The 22,602-nt window shown below is 41.0% G+C and overlaps 2 protein-coding genes across 2 annotated transcripts in view; both read left to right on the top strand.

Annotated features, from left to right (window-relative positions):
* LOC133128150 (uncharacterized) overlaps window positions 1-3,939 on the top strand; it is a 71,789-nt gene extending 67,850 nt beyond the window's left edge. Inside the window, exons 22-24 of the mRNA XM_061241509.1 lie at window positions 2,853-3,135; window positions 3,263-3,414; window positions 3,801-3,939. Coding sequence (XP_061097493.1) covers window positions 2,853-3,135; window positions 3,263-3,414; window positions 3,801-3,805 — 440 coding nt within the window. The 3' untranslated portion in view covers window positions 3,806-3,939. The remainder of the gene's footprint in view (window positions 1-2,852; window positions 3,136-3,262; window positions 3,415-3,800) is intronic.
* Window positions 3,940-17,635: 13,696 nt separating this feature from the next.
* On the top strand, window positions 17,636-20,440 carry LOC133137039 (protein LRATD2-like). Its single transcript, XM_061255036.1, has 2 exons — window positions 17,636-18,179; window positions 18,363-20,440. Exon 2 carries the CDS (start codon window positions 18,575-18,577, stop codon window positions 19,391-19,393), a length of 819 nt encoding a protein of 272 aa, XP_061111020.1. The 5' UTR covers window positions 17,636-18,179; window positions 18,363-18,574; the 3' UTR covers window positions 19,394-20,440.
* The last annotated feature ends 2,162 nt before the right edge of the window (window positions 20,441-22,602 follow it).

Here is a 22,602-nt window from a genome sequence, read left to right as displayed (position 1 = left end):
GGGGCCAATTTGGAGTCAAAAACCAGGGGGTCAGTCCAACAAGGCAGAGGTACAGATATCCACAACAACGAAAGAAGAGTCCAGGGAAGCAGGCAGGGGTCAAAATAGGAAATCCAGAAAAACAAGGGCAAGGACTCAGGAACAAGGGCTCGGGAACAAGGGGGCTAGAACTGGGGGGGAAGGAATACAGGGCTCAGGTACAAAAAACAGGATTAGACGAACTAGCAGTGTGCAACTGAAAAGGACAGGTATAAATACACAGGGAAATGAGACAAACTAGGCGGGGCATGGGATTGAGGGCGGTCTAACAAATAAATATCAGGTGAGACACATGAAAGGGTAATAGGACAATAACGAGGGGGAAACAAAAACGCGGACTGGATTCACAAAGACACACATGTAATACAAATGGCTCCGGACTAGGGAGTAGACAATTTGCAGAGAATCAGGAGATGCAGAGATACGGAGAGACAGGTGCGAATACTTCCCTGAAACTAAGCAAGTAATCAGTGATAGAATAGGGAGGCGGAGTTACAGTACAGAATTGAAACTGGAGATATGTTAGTAAGTTAGTTAAGTGATTTAAATTACAAATACCCAAAACTAGTGAATGTTAGTTTGTTAGTTTGACAAACATATTAGTGTGTTAGTATAATTAGTACTGTACAACTTCTATGTTAGTTGGGATTAGTATGTTAGTGCTATGTACAAACATGGAATGGAGAGAAAGCAGGAAGTAAGGAATGCAAGACTGGAAGGAAGGTTGAACCCCGGAACTAACGTAAACACCCGAATAGTGGGGCACGCAGAAGACTAATGAAAATAAGATTAATGAATATAAACAGAACATCATTCATCATCATTATCCTAACCCGCTTATCCTGAACAGGGTCGCAGGGGGTCTGGAGCCTATCCCAGCATACATTGGGTGAAAGGCAGGAATACACCCTGGACAGGTCGCCAGTCCATCGCAGGGCACACACACCATTCACTCACACACTCATACCTACGGGCAATTTAGACTCTCCAGTCAGCCTAACCTGCATGTCTTTGGACTGTGGGAGGAAACCCACGCAAACATGGGGAGAACATGCAAACTCCACACCGAGAGGTCCCAGCCGACCGGGATTCAAACCCAGGACCTCCTTGCTGTGAGGCAGCAGTGCTACCCACTGCACCATCCGTGCCGCCCATAAACAGAACACCAGACATGAAATATGAACAATAATCAATTACAAGAATAATGATAATTAACAATGATAAACTAACAGATAGAACACAGGAACATAACAAATTATTAATGTGGGAATAGAATTATGACAGAGCAAGGGGTATTCTTTGAGAGTGAGTGAGTTAATCCTGCCTGGATCAAACTTCTGATTCGCACTCCGGTGGTCACCAAGCGCTTGCTTGCACTGAATGCAGCTTGATCCAGACAAATTTGCCTCGCCATTCCGTATTATATACCAATGAAGTGGTCCCATCCTTTAACTTGTACAATTATGAGACAAACAGGGGCGGAAAGTGGATTATTTAATAACTCGCCCATCTGTAACAATTAACAACATAAACAATAAACAACAACAAAGATGTTCTTTAAGTGATTTAACTGAAAATTCTGTATATGCAAGGATCCTCACCATTATCACTGGGAGTGGTGCACCTTGATTCATTCATATCCAATCAAAATATTTCTTTTCATTACTGTTCATAAGATCTATGCGTATTATACAGGCAATTCCCATAGTCTCTCTGAATACAAGGATAAGGTAGATGTTTCTCATGCGGACCTGTCTGACCGGAAAATTTCAATAACCTAAACCAAAATGGCAATGAGGTGCTTGTGTGGCGAGATCCGAAATTAACAGAGGCATCTGGATCGTCCGGAAAATCAACAGCACGTCAGCTCAACTCACCAGATGCCAGCAGGAAAATATGGACCTTAAAAAGTACAGTGAATAATCATGTTCAGTGTACAGGCATATGTCTTACCACTCCTCCTTTTTAAACACAATTAAGCTTGCCTTCTGAGACTGAGAATGAGACTAGCCATAGCTCTATGGGATGGGGGGGTTATAGTCATGATACATCAGGCACCAGCAGTCTGCCTGCAACAGTAGCATGAATGGTACATTCCAATGGCACAATGATGGCATGGCTAACTGAAAAAGTTAGCTATACATGGCAACTAGCTATTTCAGAGAATGCATGTACATGGTACATGTACATGGTACATGGCGTATACAAGCGGCCGAAATGAGCTTCCTCCGTAGGGTGGCCGGGCTCAGCCTTAGAGATAGGGTGAGGAGCTCGGACATCCGGAGGGAGCTCGGAGTAGAGCCGCTGCTCCTTCGCGTCGAAAGGAGCCAATTGAGGTGGTTCGGGCATCTGATCAGGATGCCTCCCGGGCGCCTCCCTTTGGAGGTTTTCCGGGCTCGTCCAACTGGGCGGAGACCCCGAGGGAGACCCAGAGCCCGCTGGAGAGATTATATATCTCTCCTGGCTAGGGAACGCCTCGGGATCCCCCAGGAGGAGCTAGAATGCGTTGCTGGGGAGAGGGACGCCTGGAATACCCGGCTTTGCCTACTGCCCCCGCGACCCGACTCCGGATAAGTGGGTGATGATGGATGGATGGATGGCATGTACATGGTATGCCCGGTGAGAGTGATGGGGTAGATTGTACTGACGGCATGAGCCTACAAGTCTGAGTTTGCATCCCATTTTGAAATGGAAATTTAATTGATGTTGAAGTAAAAATAAGTGATACTATGGATAAACAAGAGAAAAACAAAATATAAAATACCATTACTACAATGGGAATAATCTAACATTCTATATTTTTTCACTTGAAGAGAATGCTGCAACCAGTGGCCGTGCTACCCAATCAACACAGTGGGACTCCTTTGGTGACGCAAAGAATGCCATTGACAGAAATCTCGAAGGAGAGTATTTAAAGGGATCCTGCAGCCACACGAAGGCTGAGACAAACCCCTGGTGGAGAGTGGATCTGCTGAAATCTTACAGCATTACTTCTGTGTCCATTACTAATAGAAAGGACTGCTGTTCTGAGAGGATCAATGGAGCTGAGATTCACATTGGAAACTCCCTGGAAAACAATGGCAATGATAATCCAGTGTATGGCAACCCAATGCCTCATCTAACACACACGCAAAAAACAAACAAAGACATATTCAGGATAGTCATACCTCCTTATCTTCCTACAGGTAATGGCAGTAACTCAAATTTTGCTTTTATTTTGTAGGTGTGCTGTGATTCCCTACATCCCAGCAGATCAAACCAGAACTTATGAGTGCCACGGGATGGAAGGGCGCTACGTCAGCATTGTTCTCCCTGGGAAAGAGAAATACCTGACTCTGTGTGAGGTGGAGGTCAACAGCAGTTTTATTGAAAATGGTACTGACTCATAGAAGAAGCATTGAACTACTTTCAATAAGGATTGAACTACTTTCAATAAAGCATTTTGTGCACAATTGAGATTTAACTGGAGGCCTCCAGATCCAACATAAGAAGTCTGGTTTTATGAAAATAGAATTGTGCAGGCTTGATATGAAGAAGAGGGTATAACATAGTCCTAATGTGTGGAACATTGTTGCAATATTAAGTACAATTGCAATCGCAAACCACTTTTACACACAAATGCAACAAGAAAATACAAAGAGCTTCAAAGAAATGACCAAACCACACATACATTAATTTTCATAATTTAAGAATGGCGTGAATTAAACATTTAAATTTGTATGAATTTACTCATTTGAATCAAGACTCTTTTTCTCTTTCAGCATGATCAGTCTCTAAGGTGCCTGGGTGAGACTGCTTTACTGTAACCAACACACTGCAGAATTGTTCACATGATAATGAAGAGCAGCTCATTGGAGAACTGTCGCTTCATGGCTTCCAATAAAACCAACATGAATAGCTTGTGTGTCTTTCATATTTGCATATTTTCCATTGTTGCTAAAGGAGAATTCCACCACATCACAAAATTAACCTAATTTAACCCTTTCCACTTTGCTCTTCGAGAGGGCAATTTCCCTCTATTTTGTACTAGCCCTATAAAACTGTCAATATTTCAAAACTGTTTATTGCACACATATGGCTGAAGATTTGAACTAAAAAAGAGGCTTGTACCATTCAGACATTTGATACAGAACAAATTAATGTTAGAACATTAACATCTCAAATTTTAAGACAAGGATCAACACAGAACTATGTTATTTTTGTGCACAGACTGATTTTTTCAACATGTACAAAAAATCTGGTAAAGATATCAACAGACCTTCAAATTCCAAATGAGTTTTTCCAAAACTGCACCCAGATATCCTTGTGATCGCAAATATCTGTAAACATGAATGATCAGATTTTGTATTAAAACAGATTTGTTTGATACAAAATGAAAAGTAAATGTATTAGTTTTATTCAGAAATGTTATGCATAGAAGCTTGCAGACATGGACCAGAGGTCAGAATATGGAAGAAATATGATCTAAGTGACCGTGGAATGATCGTTGGTGCCAGGCAGGGTGGTTTGAATATCTCAAACTCCTGATCTTCTGGGATTTTCACACACATATTGCAGAGAATGATGGGAAAAACAGAAAAACATCCAGTTAGCAGCAGTCCTGCATGCAAAAATGTCTTGTTAATGAGAGAGGTCAATAGAGAAAGGCCAGACTGGTCAAAGCTGACAGGAAGGTGACAGTAACAGGATTACTCACCCTAATGTTTTTTAACCACCCTGCATCACATTTAAAATTGAATTTTATTTAAAAAGTTAACTAGAGCCCTGCTAGCCTGTTCCTAAACTGTCCGTCACCTGATCATGACACATTATACTTTGTTGGAAAGGGTAGGTTACCCCATACAAGAAGCTTACCATGTTTTACATTAGTTTGGTACTAATATTACCTAGCAATGCATTTACGCAACAATAACTAGTTCAAGACAACATTCGCTTAGGTGTAGTCCCGGCAAATAGAATGTTTTCTCAAAAATGGCAGAACAGATTATGAAATAAATTAGTCTGAATACAGTCGTAGCTTCTTAACCAGGTTGTGAGGGAGCAGAGGCGGGAGACCAAGAGCGACTGGGAAGGGATCACAAAGTTACCAACAATAAGTTGGATAACCACTAAAATAGATGAGGAAAATGACAGAAAAAGGGAATAAAACTCCCTGGCGATCTGCCAACCGAGAATGTGACTAGAACTAAAATGGTCAAGAAAACAGCCTTCAAAACAGAGGCGGAACCAAGAAACAAAACTAGGGAAGGTTCTCAGGAGCTAACCAACCCAAAGAAAAACAAAAAATAGGACCCTAAACTAATTTCTAACTGAATAAAATTCAGTCTTGGAGCTCTCTGTCTCTGTCTCTGTCTCTCAATCTCTCCTGCTGAGCTAAGCCGGCAAGCCCTCTAGAGGCTTAGAGCGGTAAATTCAGGAATCTCCAGAAGGCGACAGTGAAAACCCTGACACCGGTGGGATATTTGGTTCCATAAATATGTCTGTATTGAATAATTTGCAAAAGAAACGTATATTTCTACCAAACCGGAAATATGTTGGCAAAGACTGAGCCTGGCAAGGGGGAGGCTGAAGTTTTATTGCTCTGCGTTGCACAAAAGAGGATGGTTCTCAATAGTGGAGAGTATTTTTACAAATGTGGCATCGCCGTTTTGAGGTTGTATTATGTCCGTTTTTTAGTGTTCTATAAATATGAACACAACAATAATTTGGGATGTCAACGAGGGGGCAACGTGGCTGAACAGTTCAAGGCTGAACAGTTTAACTGATTCCCCCCTTAAGTATCCCCTCGTTTCTTCATGCACATTTTGGGCACACCCAAAAAATGGTTACTGTTCTTGAACCCTTTTGACAACAGGCATAATCCTGGTCTCTTCAGAAACCCTTCGGGGGTCTGTTTTCCAAGAGTCAGAATTACTCTAAATAATATTACTGAAACAAAGTTACAGAAGCTCAAACACAGTGAAAGTGGAAGATTTATTTACCAAAAATATTTTTTGTATTTGATTGGATACAGATGCTTGTGACTGTGCCTGGTGGGCTTCCCCTTAAAAAAATCTCCTTTCAAAATTGATAACATCCACATTGGGTTTCCATAAAGGCCAGTTGGAGACTGCAAATTAACACATGGTAACCAAATGATATTGGTTCTTATGAGGTGTAAAGTACTATATATTGCTTACGAAATTATCCTAGAATTACCTTAAAAACTCTTGGAAAAAGTTTTTGCACCCCAACCGCCTGTCACCATCCCCCTATCTCTCCCTCTCAACTGCCCTCTTTTTGCACTCTTTTTGTCTGACAGCAGCAGGTCAAGTAGATAACTACAATTACAATAATAATATTGAGTACACTAATATATTGATTGTATTGATTGTAAGTAAATAGAAATAGATTTTTTTGTGGCTAATTCGTCAGTTCAATTTCCCCAGTGTAAGGTTCTTCTCTGTTCCGTTCTAGTCTCTGTTTTATGTCCGTTTATATTCTGTTCTGGTTTTTGGATTTCTGTTTTGACTCCTGCCTGGGTCTTTGAACTCTTTCTTGGATTGTGTACCTTTGTCCTGTTTGGACTGACCACTTGGTTTTTGAACCCTGCCTGTTTTTCAGATTACGCTCTGTCTGCCCCTTTTTCTGCCTTTATTATTAAAGCCTGCTGTTCTTTTCTCGTTACTCTTGAGTCTCCGCTTGGTTCCTCTGGCCCACAATCCTGACAGTACTGTAAAAAAATATTTGGCCCCATCCAGATTTCCTGTTAATGCATATTTGTCACATTGTAGGATAACAGATCTTCTGACAAAATGTGATATAATATAACTAAGTGTGACTGAGGTGGATGGCAGCTGTCCCCGTACTCTTCTTAGCTTAGTTAATTTTGCAACTAAATTGCGACTCATACGAAGCCAATGTTCGTTTAATAAAATTAAGCTGGAACACTTCTGCTACTGAATACGTGGAACCTCGGGCCTCGTGTCCAGTTCCACCTGGCTGATGCTGTTGTAGTTACCCTTGAAATTCCACTATTACGAATGCCCAGGGGCCAAGGGTTTGCTTCCTTTTATCCATTCGTAGCGTAGCGCAGTAGTTTCCTCTATCCATACGCTGTCATAGGTTAGGCAGGCTATCATTCCCCCAGCTCAGTCTCTCAAATTTTAGGTTATAGAGGAGGAGTTTACACAAAAGAAAATGCACAATAAACATTCCCCCACAATAGCAAAAGCATCACACTAAAAAACAAGGACAGGGGTAGCCTCTTGTTATAATCTCAATAGACAAAGAAACATGGTCCTCTTTCTGATCTCCCAGTCTCTTAATGACATGGTGATGTAGCAGTGACACAGGCCTTCACAAAGGCCCAGCCCATATGCGTATAAGCTTCACCTGAAACCGCTACCCCTCCATTTTTGAATATTCATTTTCTTTCAGTGTTATGTTGAGGTCTATGAATGCTTAAAGCTGAGTTGAGGTGGGTTGTGGTCAGGCGAGGGTAGAGAGTGTGTGTGTGTGTGGGGGGGGGGTTCCTTGTTCTCAGACCCAATCTTAATGATAAGCAGTATGGAATCTCATGGTCTTTGGAAGACATATCGGATAGCGTGCACCCACATGTATCCACAGAGGACCCTGCAGCACTGGAACAGGCTAAATGGAGACATGGAGCTAAAATGTGTTGGCTTTTAAGTTTTTTTTCAATAATAAAGACATTTGTCCCTAAGACTACCTTAAATTCTTATACCCATTATTACATGATGAAACATCCTAACCACATTCACATTCAATACCCGACTGATTCAGCTGTCAGAATCCCAGACCTGCATTTGTGTAGCATTTAAGCAAAAAGACAGGATTTTGATCGCGGTAGGGATAATCCCGATGCAAATTCTTGATTCATTGGGCCACACTTGTTTGTATGACCTGAAGGTAAGATTTGTATTCATTGCCTGAAAGGGCTTCATGAGCAGAGATCAGCATAAGCAGAAGCAAATGGAAGTCTTCATCACAGTAGGTAAACATCACAGCAGCACATTTACATACCTTTCATGTGTTTTTCTTTCCTCTTTCCAGCGTGAGATCAATCTATAAAGCGGAGATCCTCTATAAAACAGTGTGAATGGCTCACTGTAATTCTGACTGTCTTTGGCAACGCATGCATTTCATGGTTCACATTTTCACCATTGGTTAGTTAAAATTACAGTCATTTTTTTCTGCATGCATAATTTATTTTTTCAATGCTTTAAATGAAATCAGATCTATTTAATTTTCAAAACACTCAACTGAAACATCACTCTGCACACTGAATCTCTAAATTTTAACTTCAGTGAAGAACTTTTAGAGAGACTTTTAGGTGCCCCTTCTGCCATCACCAAGAAGTAGGAGATGATGTCATCTATCAGTTTGCAAGTGGCTAAATCTCCAACCTTGAAAGCATTTATGTGGCTTCTACTGTATGCCAGAATTAAGTCTTACTGTGCCAGTACTGATGGCTTCACACCGTGATTGAGGTCTCCAGTAGGCATGCCTGGCCCAGTTGCACAATCCTCCAGTGCGGTAGCAAAAAATACCATACTCTTAGCATGAGATCAAACTGGTCTTGTATGGAGTATGTATGACTATTTTTTGCAATCATACAGACCACTTATGCAGTGGTCATGCTGTCATATCCACAATATATAAGAATTAAACTGTGAATTATTGCTCCTTCTAGGAGAAACATTTGACCTCATGTGTTAGCCAAACTTAGGATAACCTTAATCTTCTGTTAAATTAAAGGCAAAAAAGCATGCTCTTTCTTTTCATGATGGATTCTTTCCATTTCCTGATTTAAGTGATTAATGTCCCAGCCTATTGATGCATTCCACTTCTAAGATGTTCCTATTAATTTGAAAAAGCATGAATACCCCATTGAGATTAAAATCTCTTTTGCAATGGGATTTGTAAAGTGATTTTCACTGGTTAGCCTACTGTTGCTACAGACTGTCACCTTTAATTTGAGGGTATTCACATACATATCTGGTGATGCAGGTAGGAATTACATCCCTTTTTATATGACATCCCATGTACAGGTATAATAAAGCTGTCAGTATTTAGTCTTGATTCTAGGCTTTTGATTGCCTTTGACTGGCAGTCATGACAGGTCTATTCTATGCTTCAACTCCCATAGTTGTCTATGCTCATACAGCCTCCTCAAATGTTTTCCTTCTTCTTATTGTTGAGTTGGTTTCCATTTTTTGGTCACTTTACCTGATGGGTTATCATCAGATTAAGTTGATTTACTTGTACTTTCATCCATTGTTGTACTGCAAAGAAAAACAGTTGTGCATTTGAATATATAGAAATGAAATTAAACACAAATGGTCTCAATGGTCATTGCTAGAGATCATAGATTTACTCATTTTAAATACATAGTGATGGATAAAAACCCTTGGTTTCCGACAACCACAAAACTGTGAGATTGAGGGTAAAATGAATCTGAAAAGGATTGAAATTAAAATGAAAGAACAATTACAAACACACACTATACACAGGAAATGTACACAAAGGATATAAAAGTTCCTGTATTTGCATAATCATCCATATGTTTATTCAAACTGATTTTTTAAAATTACATTTACCATATATTATTAAAAAACTTGGGTTTGGAAAATGGCAGGCTAATTGAGCATGATTTGTACATGATGGAACGTATCGTAAATCTTTTGTACTAATGGAAAAAATAAAATCGAATTATGAGAAAATTGGTGAATGAGCTAAGCCCTTTTAAATCTCTTGGGCGATTTAGAATAAATCTGATGGTCTGACTGGTTCTTGCACATGGCCCAATATTACTGAAGATTGAAACCTCAGACCTTTGTGACAAGACTCTGTACTGAGCTGCCCTCTCCCTCTCCCAACATGCAGACAGTTGTCCTACTGTTCTGTCTCCCACTGTGAACCTGGGGAGTTTTGCTGATGCAGTATTGGGACAGAGAGAGTTCAGACATTAGAGTGTGCTCCTACTGTACTCCTACAGTAAGTTAAAAAGAAGCATCCCACTTTGTAGATGTGCTCCTAAATCCAGCTAGCACAATGCTCTTGAAATGGGAGTACTCTAGAGCCCCGGTAACACAGAAAATCCAATCATTGGCATGCTATTCTACTCTAAGGTACATTGAGGATCACCAGGCCATGCTCCACTAGGTGTCAGCCAAACACAATCCAAAATGCCTAAAGTGTTAATGCCCTCTTCGGCCTTTCAGTTACTCTCAGCTGCATGCAGTAACTGAAAGGCCAAGACGTAAGGGTGTGGCCTCATTCGGCAATTCCCTGTGCAGGTTTTGGTGAATTGCCCTCTAATGATTCTACACTAATATATGGTAATCTCAGTGTGTTCAAGATAATTTAAATCAAAACATCAGCCTAACTCTCAACCCAAACTTCATAGTTACTTTAATTGCACAGGGGATTTGGGGAAATGTATTGAGGCACTTGCATGTTCTTCTTCAGACATTTGTGGCCAAAAGAAGGAAGGAGATAAGTGAACAACTTGGTGTGTACTTTGTGGAGTACCTTTTGTGTGTAAGTCTGGAGGATGTCTCCCTTCCCTTTGGGGTAGTTTGAGAAGGGTGTCCTTCTTGGCTGGAGAACATGGCTGTCCTGCCTGCCCTCCCTGCAGGCCAGCCTTGGGTTAATCAGTGGACTGGAAGGCAGCAGCTGGGTGGGACCTTTTGGCAATGTCAGTGCTTCATTACCCTCCTGGAAGCAGCCATGAATGGTCTGGTCACCAGGTAGTCATCTCTGTCCCCTTTTCACTACATCCCTTAGTTCGGTTAAGACGGGCATGGTTCCCCAGCCCAACACAAAGAGATACATGCCAAACGCTGAGCGGCCATAATCCAGCGCTGATAGAGAGCAGCCCCTGCAGAAATCCACAGAGAAAGGGGTCTTAAGGGGCTTACTATTAGCTGCTTAAAATTCTTCTGATGTAACCAAAGCACACCCCGTTGGAAACAAAAAGAGCTCTGTGGTGAATTTATTTTGTTGGCTCACGGCCGGCCTCACTGGGCATCTTTTTGCAGACCGGCCTTTGACATTCATGAGCGCTTCTGAAATGTGCGGGAGGACAGCTTGCAGCTGATGCCTGTGGTACTGGTTTATTCTGGTGATGAGATCACCAGCCCCGACCCCACACCCGTGGCGTCTGTTCCTGGGACTAATGTTGCATTGTGCACACTGGTTTGATGCATGAACTACAGGAGGTTTTGGATTAAGAAACTGAGAGATTTGTTGTGTTTTGTTTCTTCTGCCTGCATACAAATGTTTGCATAACAACACAATATGGTGACCCCTTTTATTTCCTAGCTGTTTAGTACTTTTCAACTTCTCCTCCAATATAATCAAATCTTGATTATAATTTATCATAGTAGTACAGTCATCAACAGGCAAAATGCTTCAAATATTGTAGGAACTGAGTGACTCATCAGGCAGGTCTACATGTCTGTTGGTGGGAGGGGGGGGATTCTAAATCTGCACCAGTACAGACTGTCGAAGTGAATGTACATTTTGAGCATGACATAAAAATGATGTGTTGAAACAAGTAAAAATGTCCTTTTTTATGTCATAATTAAATAATAAATAAATATTTTTTATATATATCTTGCAGTCTCTGTACTGCTGACTAAAAGGTTCTCTTTGGCCAACACATACAAAGCATTGTTCTCCCCAAGCAAAGCAGAGCTGATAGACAAAAGGTTTCTAAAGGAATTGAATCCATTTAATTTCCATCTGATCAGAGAGATGGCTCAACCTTTCTTTAGAATAAAACACAATTGTATTCCTTAAAAATGACCAGCTAAAGGGTGAGATCTGCAATGCTTCCATTTAACAGAAATGACAAACACAAAATGAATTTGTTAACATGTGGACATCCAATTATCAGCAGAGGTGTTAGTTTGTAACTGGGTGTAATGCAATGAAAGCTTTACTGTAGAAAACCAACAGCAAGATAAATAATCAACCCCAGCTCAAACAGGATTTGGACACCCTCTCTGATTTGCACAGTGACAGGAGATTGGAGCCTGAATAGTCAATTTAGCTAAAGCAGGATTAAGCTGGAGCCACGTGCAGGGGATATATTGTGGTGTGTGGGTGTTTAGGTGTGTAGGTGTGCGTGGAGGGGGAAGAGAAATCTGGGTTAGGGGGAGATGGGGAAGTGGTAGAGAACCAGTGAGACATACTGACACAATTTGCCTTGGTAGAAGACACACACACACACACACACACACACACACACTTTAGGGACAGAGATTTGGGCCTGCTGTTTTAGGGAGTTAATTCAAAGCTGGACTGTTGTCCCATGGGAGGGGTGGCTCTGCACTGAGGGTGACAGGCAGACGGCACATAAGCCCCATTCCACAGCATGGCGGAGTACGGATCCTAACAAGGTTACCAGCTGCCCTGCCACACACATACTGCACCATCTCACACATTGTAATACTCTCCCATAGACTAGGCTGCTCTGGGACTCTATATTAGGGTCATTAATACCTGTCATATCCCATGCCTCTGTGTTGTAGTTAATTTCCTGGTTTCTCCGTCTCTATGTGTTTTCTGCAATGGTATTCACGCTTTCCCTTTTCCCTATTATGTGTCTATGTCCCCCACACCTGATATGTTTCTACAGCTGTAATCGTCTCACCTGTCTCTCGTTGTCTCATCATTAGTGTATTTAAACCTACCTGTTGCTTTGTCCTGTGCCAGATCATCCTTTGCCCTGCAATTGCCAGCGTTTTTTCCTGCCTGCCCTTACCTGTTTCCTGAGTTCCTGTCTCCGAGTCCTGTGTCATCCCGCCCTGCTCCAGCCCTTCACCCTCCTGTTCTCCAGCCCCGCTGATTGATTTCCTGGTTCCAACCTCTGCCTGTTCTTGGACATCGCCCTACCTTCTCCTAATTGCTCTGGTTGCTTAGACTTTGACCCCTTGCCTGGACTTAACCACGTTACTGCCTACCCCTTATTGTCCTGTTTGTTGGACATTGACCTTTTCTGTATACTTTGATTAAAGCCTGTTATTTACTTCATCTTGGTGTCTGTGAGTGGTTTTGATCGGTTCTCCTAACACAACACAATCTAGCCGCTATGGAACCAGCAGACCCATGACAGGCTTCCGAGGCCATTTTGAATCAGGGTGCTCGCCTGGGACAGCACAACGCAGAGCTAGGGTTACTCCAACAAACCATGCAGACCATCTCTGAACAGATTTTGCGACCCCTCGCCAAGGCGCCAGCTCTTGCTCCAGGTCCAGTCCACAGCTGCCTCTCAAGAGGTTTCCGAGCCCGTCTGCCCACGCCTGACGGGCCAGCCCGGTTCCTGCTGTGCCTTCCTCACCCAGTGCCTCCCTAACCCTGGTTTTCGAGCTTTAGCCCTCTTCATTTCCCTCTGAGCACTCCAAATTCACCTATGTTATCACCCTGCTTGCTGGGAAGGCTGGGCCTGGGGAGCGGCGTACCCGGACACTGCCGCCTTTCAGTTCTCCTCCACTGAGATGGAGGCTTTCTCCTTTGGAGATGGTAGGTCACTCAACGGCACTACAACTCCTGCACCTCTGTCAAGAACAGCAATTGTTGAGTCAAGAACTCTATCGAGTTCTGGACGTTGGCGACATCTGTTGGGTGGAACAAAGAGGCCCTGTATAGTCCAGGAGGGCGGTCCAGGAATGGCAGGAGCCCAAATACCCAGCCGTACAACACAAAAGATACTGGTGCACGTACAGTGTAGATTGGGCCACCTTATGGCTGTGAGTCGCAACTTGGCTTGCTGTGGTACATATGGCCTTTCCACTGAGACTGTGGGTTGTAATTGGTGGGTTACTGATCCATACAAGCCACACTCATGTACCTATATTTAAATGATTACTACTTCTTTTGTGAATCCTATTAGACACATCTTCATCCACATTTCCTGCATTGGCTTTGTAACATCTGAAATAAGCCTTAGCAGGCATAAACTGGAATGTGCAACATAACATACCTTCTGTTGCATCACCAAAATCTTTGGCAAATGCATTATCCTACTACAGTATTCCATCCATAAATCAATGCATTCTAGGCCATCTCCTGTGATATGACCAACAAATTACTGTGAATTTTGAAATTTGAATTGAACTTCCCTGTACCATGATTGATAGCATTACACATACGATGACACACTTGTTCACAGTAAAATACAATTAAATGACAACTGAATACTGTGAATTCATAGTCAACTTGTCCATGAAATTACTGTGATATAGCAGTATGTTGCTGTGGAATTCCAATAATCAGCTGTATCCAAGCGATAGTAAAAACCACTTTGCGCAAATGTAAGCATGAGATATATAAATGTGATGTACAGTTGTGCTCATAAGTTTACATACCCTGGCAGATTTTGTGATTTTTTTGGCCATTTTTCAGAGAATATGAGTGATAATACAAAAACTTTTCTTTCACTCATGGTTAGTGGTTGGGTGAAGCCATTTATTATCAAACAATTGTGTTAGCTCTTTTTAAATCATAATGACAACAGAAACTATCCAAATGACCCTGATCAAAAGTTTACATACCCTGGAGGTTTTTGCCTGATAACATACACACAAGTTGACACACACAGGTTTAAATGGCTATTAAAGGTGACCAACCTCACCTGTGATCTGTTTGCTTGTAATCAATGTGTGTGTATAAAAAGTCAGCGAGTTTCTGGACTCCTCACAGACCCCTGCATGTTTCATCCAGTGCTGCATTGACATTGCTGGATTCCGAGCCATGGGGAAAGCAAAATAATTATCAAAGGATCTGCGGGAGAAGGTAGTTGAACTGTATAAAACAGGAAAAGGATATAAAAAGATATCCAAGGAATTGAGAATGCCAATCAGCAGTGTTCAAACTCTAATTAAGAAGTGGAAAATGAGGGATTCTGTTGAAACCAAGCCACGGTCAGGTAGACCAACAAAAATTTCAGCCACAACTGGCAGGAAAATTGTTCGGGATGCAAAGAAAAACCCACAAATAACTTCAGCTGACATACAGGACTCTCTGGCTGTTTCAAGATGCACAATAAGGAGGCACATGAAGAAAAATGGGCTGCATGGTCGAGTCGCCAGAAGAAAGCCATTACTACGCCAATGCCACAAAGCAGGCCGCTTACAATACGCCAAACAGCACAGAGACAAGCCTCAAAACTTCTGGAACAAAGTTATTTGGAGTGATGAGACCAAAATTTAACTTTTTGGCCACAACCATAAACGCTACATTTGGAGAGGAGTCAACAAGGCCTATGATGAAAGGTACACCATTCCTACTGTGAAACACGGAGGTGGATCGCTGATGTTTTGGGGATGTGTGAGCTACAAAGGCACAGGGAACTTGGTCAAAATTGATGGCAAGATGAATGCAGCATGTGCACTCATCAGCCCGGAAGCTGCGCATGGGTCGTACTTGGATGTTCCAACATGACAATGATCCAAAACACAAGGCCAAGTCGACCTGTCATTGGCTACAGGTTCTGGAGTGGCCATCTCAGTCTCCTGACCTCAATATCATTGAACCACTTTGGGGAGATCTCAAACTTACAGGAACTGGAGGCTTTCTGCCAAGAGGAATGGGCAGCTTTACCATCTGAGAAAATAAAGTGCCTCATCCACAACTACCACAAAAGAATTGATTGTTAAAGGGGGCAATACACGGTATTAAGAACTAGGGTATGTAAACTTTTGATCAGGGTCATTTGGATAGTTTCTGTTGTCATTATGATTTAAAAAGAGCAAACACAATTGTTTGATAATAAATGGCTTCACCCAACCACTAACCATGAGTGAAAAAAAAAGTTTTTGTATTATCACTCATATTCTCTGAAAAATGGCCAAAAAATCACAAAATCTGCCAGGGTATGTAAACTTATGAGCACAACTGTATAAATATTAATGTGGTTAACATGGTGCGTTTTTGTCATTTCCTGTATAAAATGAGAAAGTATGAATACTTGAAGTGCTACCTGCCTTCCCCATATAATGTGAAAACCACTGTGAAAAACACTTTCCAAAATACTAAGGTAAGAAATGCACTTGCAGGTGCCCTGAAAAGACTGTAAACTAATACACATTACAGCTGAATAGGTGGTGCTTCTCTGAACAAATTGTCACATGAAAAGACAAGCATACAATCTATTGTGGGTACCCGAGGCAGTAGGCTTCTGTGGTTTCCTATTTCCTCTCAAAACAAGGTGCTTTTTGCCTTTGTCTGGTTTCAACTCCACACAATTACAAAACTATGAAAATATTTTTTAAACCAGTATATATTATAATTAGACTACTTTACTGAAGATGGGGAACTTCAGCTGGCTCCTGCTACCCACACAATTTCTCCATGAGTCACAACTGAAGCAAAACAACACTCCACTCACAAACGGGCTGCAACTAATCTGATGATGGTTCAACGGTTAATGATTGTTCTGGTGGTCTTAGTCTGTTGAAGGTTTTCACCCTGGTTTCTTATCCAATTCTGTAATTTATGTTTAGGTTCACAATATATGCAGTACTGCTCTCTAAAGAATGGCTAAGAACAATTGGTTGCCATTTAGAAATATTTTTTAAAGCCAGTCCTAAACATGTGAGTGTGTGCCGTACTTGTTGCTGTACTGTCACGCCCAGACCTGGCGCAAATGAGCCAATGAAAAAGGTAGGGATTGAACATTTTGAGAGTATTTCCCAGGTTCCAATACAAGCTCAGTAATGCGTAGAAAAGTATTTGAATCCAAAACAATTACGCATTTGACTTTTGAAGCAATAAAGCTATAGCTAGGAAATGTAATGTCCCACTGCTCATATTTAACTTTGAGAATCATACTACCATAGAGAATAAATGTAAATATGACATAGTAGAGGAGAGTAGAAAGTAACACTTTTTTTTTTACCCCACTTACTCCGAAATTAATAGTGATCACATATTTTATGACACACAACTTGCACCTCCTCACTATTATCAACTGTAATTTTAATTCTAGGATATAGGAGTTTAACATAAATAGGCCGAGAACGAGTGCAATGCCGAGCGGGACAAAAGTAACACAGGGGTGGGTCAAAAGTAACAGTAAACTATGTCTGTGCATTGAGTGTCATATCTGTTTTCCGGGTTTGTAATTCTCTTTACTTTCAACATACTGTATGTTTGACATAATTTCATGTTTGTATCGATTTAATAAATGCTATAAGTTCGAAATCCGTGCGTAAGGCTGCGCAACCAATAAAATGTTTTGCGATACAAGATTAATCGGATTGAAATGCATTTCTTGGGCTTAACTCGCCCAAAAAAGTTTTCCGGCGGTAGCTCACGTAGTAACCACGTCATTGCAGCTCCCATCGTTTTCGAGAAAATGCGCACGTTAGTTTCGCCCTCCGTTACTTACGACTTCAGTCCACTATAACAAAAACACACGATCGAATGTACATTTATTTTTGAAGATGGCGTGTCTTTTAAAAATGAGAAACGATATGAATGCCTAACTCTGGGAAGACTGATATTTGCATATTCTCGATTACATCATTAGGCGAGTAGGTGCACTGCACATGGCCGACGTTTCTTGTCTTAGGTAATTGTATGTCATTCTGCAGAGTGCATGGCTAGTTGACCAACCAATGCTGTGGTTACTGGATTTAGTGTTTTTAGTGTACCATTCCCAGTAATTACTAAAGGAAGGATGATACGAGTTTATTTACACAAATGCGGGCAAAGTAACAAAACCCTATATCCTATCCTATATTCAATTTGAGGAATTATGGACACATGCCTTAGGCTATGAATAACAGGTTTTGCCATGCAAAAAAAACATTAACACAGCCTTGTTAATCTTGTTTCCCCTGTTGAGGAAATAATTGCTCAAGGTCTCACGACGAGGAGGAACGACATCGAAGTCTGAGTTGCGCTGATAAAATGAGCACTACCTCTTTAAGCGACAAGCCGTGTGTAATTACTGCTTGTGGCGAGTTTCCCCTCTTTGTGGGTCGCAGTTGCACAAAGCTCTCGTGTGCCGTTTTGAGCGTTGGAATAATGCGTTTGGTAGTCAGCGAGGGGAAAAGTAAGATGCCCCTTGTTATTTTGTAATCGACGATTAGTTGCATGGATCCGATTATGTAATATTAAGTATGGTGAGTTACCACGTTTTGAATGTCTCTTGGTATTAGCCATATTTTTTGTTTGTGGGCAATGTCAGGTGAACACACCTGTTTGGAACGTACTACAGCCTACCACGCCAACTTGAACATTGATAGTTGAATGGTTATTTTATATTCCAAATTACTTTTTACTAACATTTCCTTATGTCTTTTCAGGTCACACACTTTGTTCTGTGGATAGCGGTCTTTTATTGGTAATATCTGACTTCCTGCTGTTAAAGATGGATTGGAACCCTTTCGCACACAGGAATTAGTTTTTCCCAGGTCGTATTACGTGTTGCATTTTCAGAAGCTCTGACCCCTGCCTTTAACAGGTGGAATCGCGTCCTCTTTCCCCGTCACATTTTATCCGGCTACCGGGAAGTGACATGGGGAATCAGGTTGAAAAACTGACTCATTTAAGTTACGCCGAAGTTCCGACAGCGGATCCGAACGGGTTGGATCCTGAGGAGGACTGCCCAAGGATTGGGGTTTCCTATATTTTTTCCAATGATGACGAAGATCTAGAGGATAATCATGAGACGGAAAATGACCAAAATCAGGAAGAGAAGCAATATGATAAACGGAATGAGCTGGAGTGTGCCGTCTACTATCGAGACGAATGCGTTTATGAGAAGAGTACTAAGAGCATAGACATGGGTACATATTCGCCGGAGAATCTGTCAAACAAATGTAAGCCTGGTGACTTGGTGGAGTTTATCGCGACTGGTCAGTACCCACATTGGGCTGTTTACGTGGGAGACTTTCAGGTCGTTCATTTGCACAGAGCCGAGATAAGGAACACTTTTTTGACAGATGCCAGCCAAGGCAGAGGAGGCAGAGTCGCCAACGACCTATACAAATTCAAAGCTTTGAACCCCGACATAGTGGTACAGAACGCAATGGAACAAGTCGGAGCAAAGGACAGGGAGTTAAGTTGGAGAAACTCCGAATGTTTTGCCGCCTGGTGCAAATTTGGCAGGCGTGAGTTCAAAATCGGAGGCGAAATACGCATTGGAAAGCAGCCTTATAGGTTAAAACTACAATTGTCGGAGAAAAGGAGCCATGTTCTTGAATTTCAGAGTTTGGAGGACTTGATTATGGAAAAAAGGAGAAACGACCAAATCGGCAGGGCTATGGTGATCCAGGAACTAGCAAACCATCTCAACTCCGGGGAGGAAATCAATAATGAGCACAGTGGGAACTGATGGATTAAAATGAAAATTTCATCCAGTTACCTGTATGACACAACTGCACTTGAACCAGGCCTAGCCACCTCCTTGATCTGTTTGAAATGGTTGAATAATTAAGCAATTCACTCGCATGGTTACATGTGCAGTTAGAGCTTTGAAACACGCATTGCCCATGAATAGTAATGACCTATCTGTGCCCTTCGAGGTCAATGATTGTTCAGCTTTTAAAGAAAATACAAGTGTGGAAAGGGGAGGTGGAGCTGTGTGTGCGTGTGCATGCATTTGTGAGTGGGTGTGTTGTGGGGTGGAGGACCTTGGGTAAGTGTTTGAGCCTCAGTATATTGTGATTGAAGCTTTCTGACCCCGATCCATAAGAACAAGGGTTTGGGCACACTACTGGTTCTCTCTTTTTTTCAGCTGTGTTCCAATTCCTTGCTAACTGTTTCCTGTGCAGTTTGGGCTTTGGGCACAAAAAGACATTTTACACAAAAGAATTGGGCACAAAATAATATTTAAGGTGAATTCATCATGTTCTATAAATATATATATATTTTTGTCTCAAGATACTATGTTTTCCAGCTTTACACAACTGTTTTACATTCTTGACCACCACCGCTTCAAGCACTTTAAATTGACTAATAAATTATTTGTTTTACCAATTAATATCTGAGCAGTATTATTAATTGAGGGATACATGATGATAAACGGCTTTTCTTCACCTATACTACTCTGGACATTTCATGATATGATGCCTTTCCCCCAGTTGACGTGTGGAATCTTGCATGGTGGATATTCTAGCTCCCAGTATCTGTATTTAGCAGGTATTTTTATACAATGCAGACGCAAGATGTGTTTGTTTTCAAGTGCAGTTACTGTACTGATGTACTCTGCTGATTCCTAAGTTCTTTGATCTCCAAATTGATTGTGAAATACCCACTTTATGGTGCCTTTACATTGTCAGTAGGCCTTACATGCTAATATGGAGACTTATTTTGCATGACATGATTAAAATAAAATGAATACCAAAGAATATGCAAATAAATGAAACCTTGCTAAATTTAATTTGAGTAAAAGAAAACATGCTTTTTGAAAGCCTCAAGAACCACTCTTAGGAATTTGTGTTTCAGTGGTGTAACATATTTGAGCAAGTTTGGTGCATAGTCATAATTTTAACAAACCTCTCTCCTCTGATTTCATTCTGTGGGCTGTTCAACTGCTCAAAACATTTAATTCATATTTTAAATATATTTATTTAAAATGAATATTGCAGGGATTGAGGAAGTTCTTTGGTTTACTACATCTCATCTTACATCTCATTGGATTGTTTACTGGCAAAAGGTTGAATATGAGCTTTGTATCATTTGCAACCTTGGCCTTGCAACCATTGTCATGTCTTATGCTGAGAACCCTGAAGGTGATGGAAGAAAGAGCGATGTTTCAAACAAAATAGCAGATTAATAAAACAAAAATGCAGTGCTTTTCACTGCCTTTCTTTAGTCTGCCACAATCACTAAAGCAACCAATCAATTGACACACAAACAAGACTTGCCTTTCGAATAAACATTTTGCACCAGTGCGCTCACTTGTCAAATTGACAAAAAATTGAACAGTGTGAATTTTATCAGGAGCCTGATCCAGAAAAGAGCAGTTTTGCTCTCTGACTTGGAGCCCTTCAACAAATAAATGTTTTGTAATATCAGAGTCTCTCTCCCTCACCTCAAGCAGACTGAGCCTGGGAGACTATGCTTTTGTGATAAACAAATTAAGGGATGAAACCAACCATGCATGGAGAATAATATCAACCTGATATTGTGAAGCCAGGGTCCTCATGTATACTATCACTGCTTCACCAGTCCTGATGGACTGATCTGTGTCATACAGGCTGTACTTTTCACCTCTGAATTTCCTGTTCAAAGACTTGGGCCTAGATTCAATACTTATTTTTTGGTTAGTGTCAAACCAACTTTGTGCTCATAACGACCTTGCATTCTGGAAACAGGAAAAGGTGTGGCTTGAATTCTGTGATGCCTGGTTGGAGGTGGGACCATTTCTAAATTGAGCTTCCGTCCAAACGAGTGTTCAGCATTCACACTGGTTTAATAACATGAATTAAAGAATTATAAGATAATTATCAATGTGGTTACAGTATTTCACACTTTTGCTTCTATGTGGCAATACGTGTCTGTAGAACAGCTATGAATAAATGTATTTTTATGTAACACTAAAAATAAGTTTAGCAAGGAAACAGAATTACCCTTCTAATGAATGAATAAATTCAAAATAACAATGGAACTTAGCATTTAATATAGTATGGGTAAGGGTATTATGAACAATGAGATATATTTCTGTGAAGATATTTGTTGGTAATATAATATATACAGATCTGTCAAATGATTCAGGAGTTCTGTAACCATGTAATGGTTAGAATGGTTAATCACTCAGCTTTTATTCAAGGGTATTTTTATATATTTTGGTTTTGCCATGTACAAATTACAGCACTTATATTTCAGGTCACAATAATGTTTGGGACATATTAATGTTATGTAAATGGAAGTAGTCATGTTTAGTACTTTGTTTATCTTTTGCATTAAATGACTACATGAAATCTGGGATGCATAAACATTACTAGGTGCTGATGAGAATAGCTTTGGATGTTTACATGCTTAGTTTGAAACTGATGAAAATGATTTCCTACCATAACATAGATTACCAGACATCACAGAAGCAGCATAAACCAGGATTTGCCGTCATCCAGTTCATTCATTCAACCCGTACATCATTCAATGTGTAATAATTTTGTGACACAGAAATAATTGTCATGTTATAGGATGAAGCATCATCCAAAGTGTTTTGAGGCAGTTGCTTGAACCTGAGCAGATAACATGTTTCTGCAGCATATCATCAATGAAGACAAGTGAGGCCGCACTAGGTGAGGTGGTATGCTTTGGATCTTGGTCAGTTCCTTTTGGCCTCCACACAAGATACGAGTAAATCTTGATCTGTTCACAATACTTTTTCTCCTTTAGGTACTTCTTTGCAAACTGTAACCTGGTCATCCTGTTTTTGTAGCTAGCTAGTGATTAGCATTTTGCAGTTTAGCCTCTGTAGTTCTGTTTGTCAAGTCTTCTGTAGATAGTAGTCAATGCCACGTCCATATATGCCTCCCAAAGCTTGTTTCTGATCAGTCAGACAGGTGTTTGGCGTCTTTTTTTCGTTATGGTCAG

Source organism: Conger conger, chromosome 1, assembly GCF_963514075.1.
Source record: "Conger conger chromosome 1, fConCon1.1, whole genome shotgun sequence".
Lineage (NCBI taxonomy): Eukaryota > Metazoa > Chordata > Actinopteri > Anguilliformes > Congridae > Conger > Conger conger.
This window is presented reverse-complemented; position numbering and strand designations above follow the sequence as displayed.

Excerpts from the sequence above, each read along its gene's own strand:
- LOC133137039 (XM_061255036.1), top strand. The coding sequence starts at position 18,575 with ATGGGGAATCAGGTTGAAAAACTGACTCATTTAAGTTACGCCGAAGTT.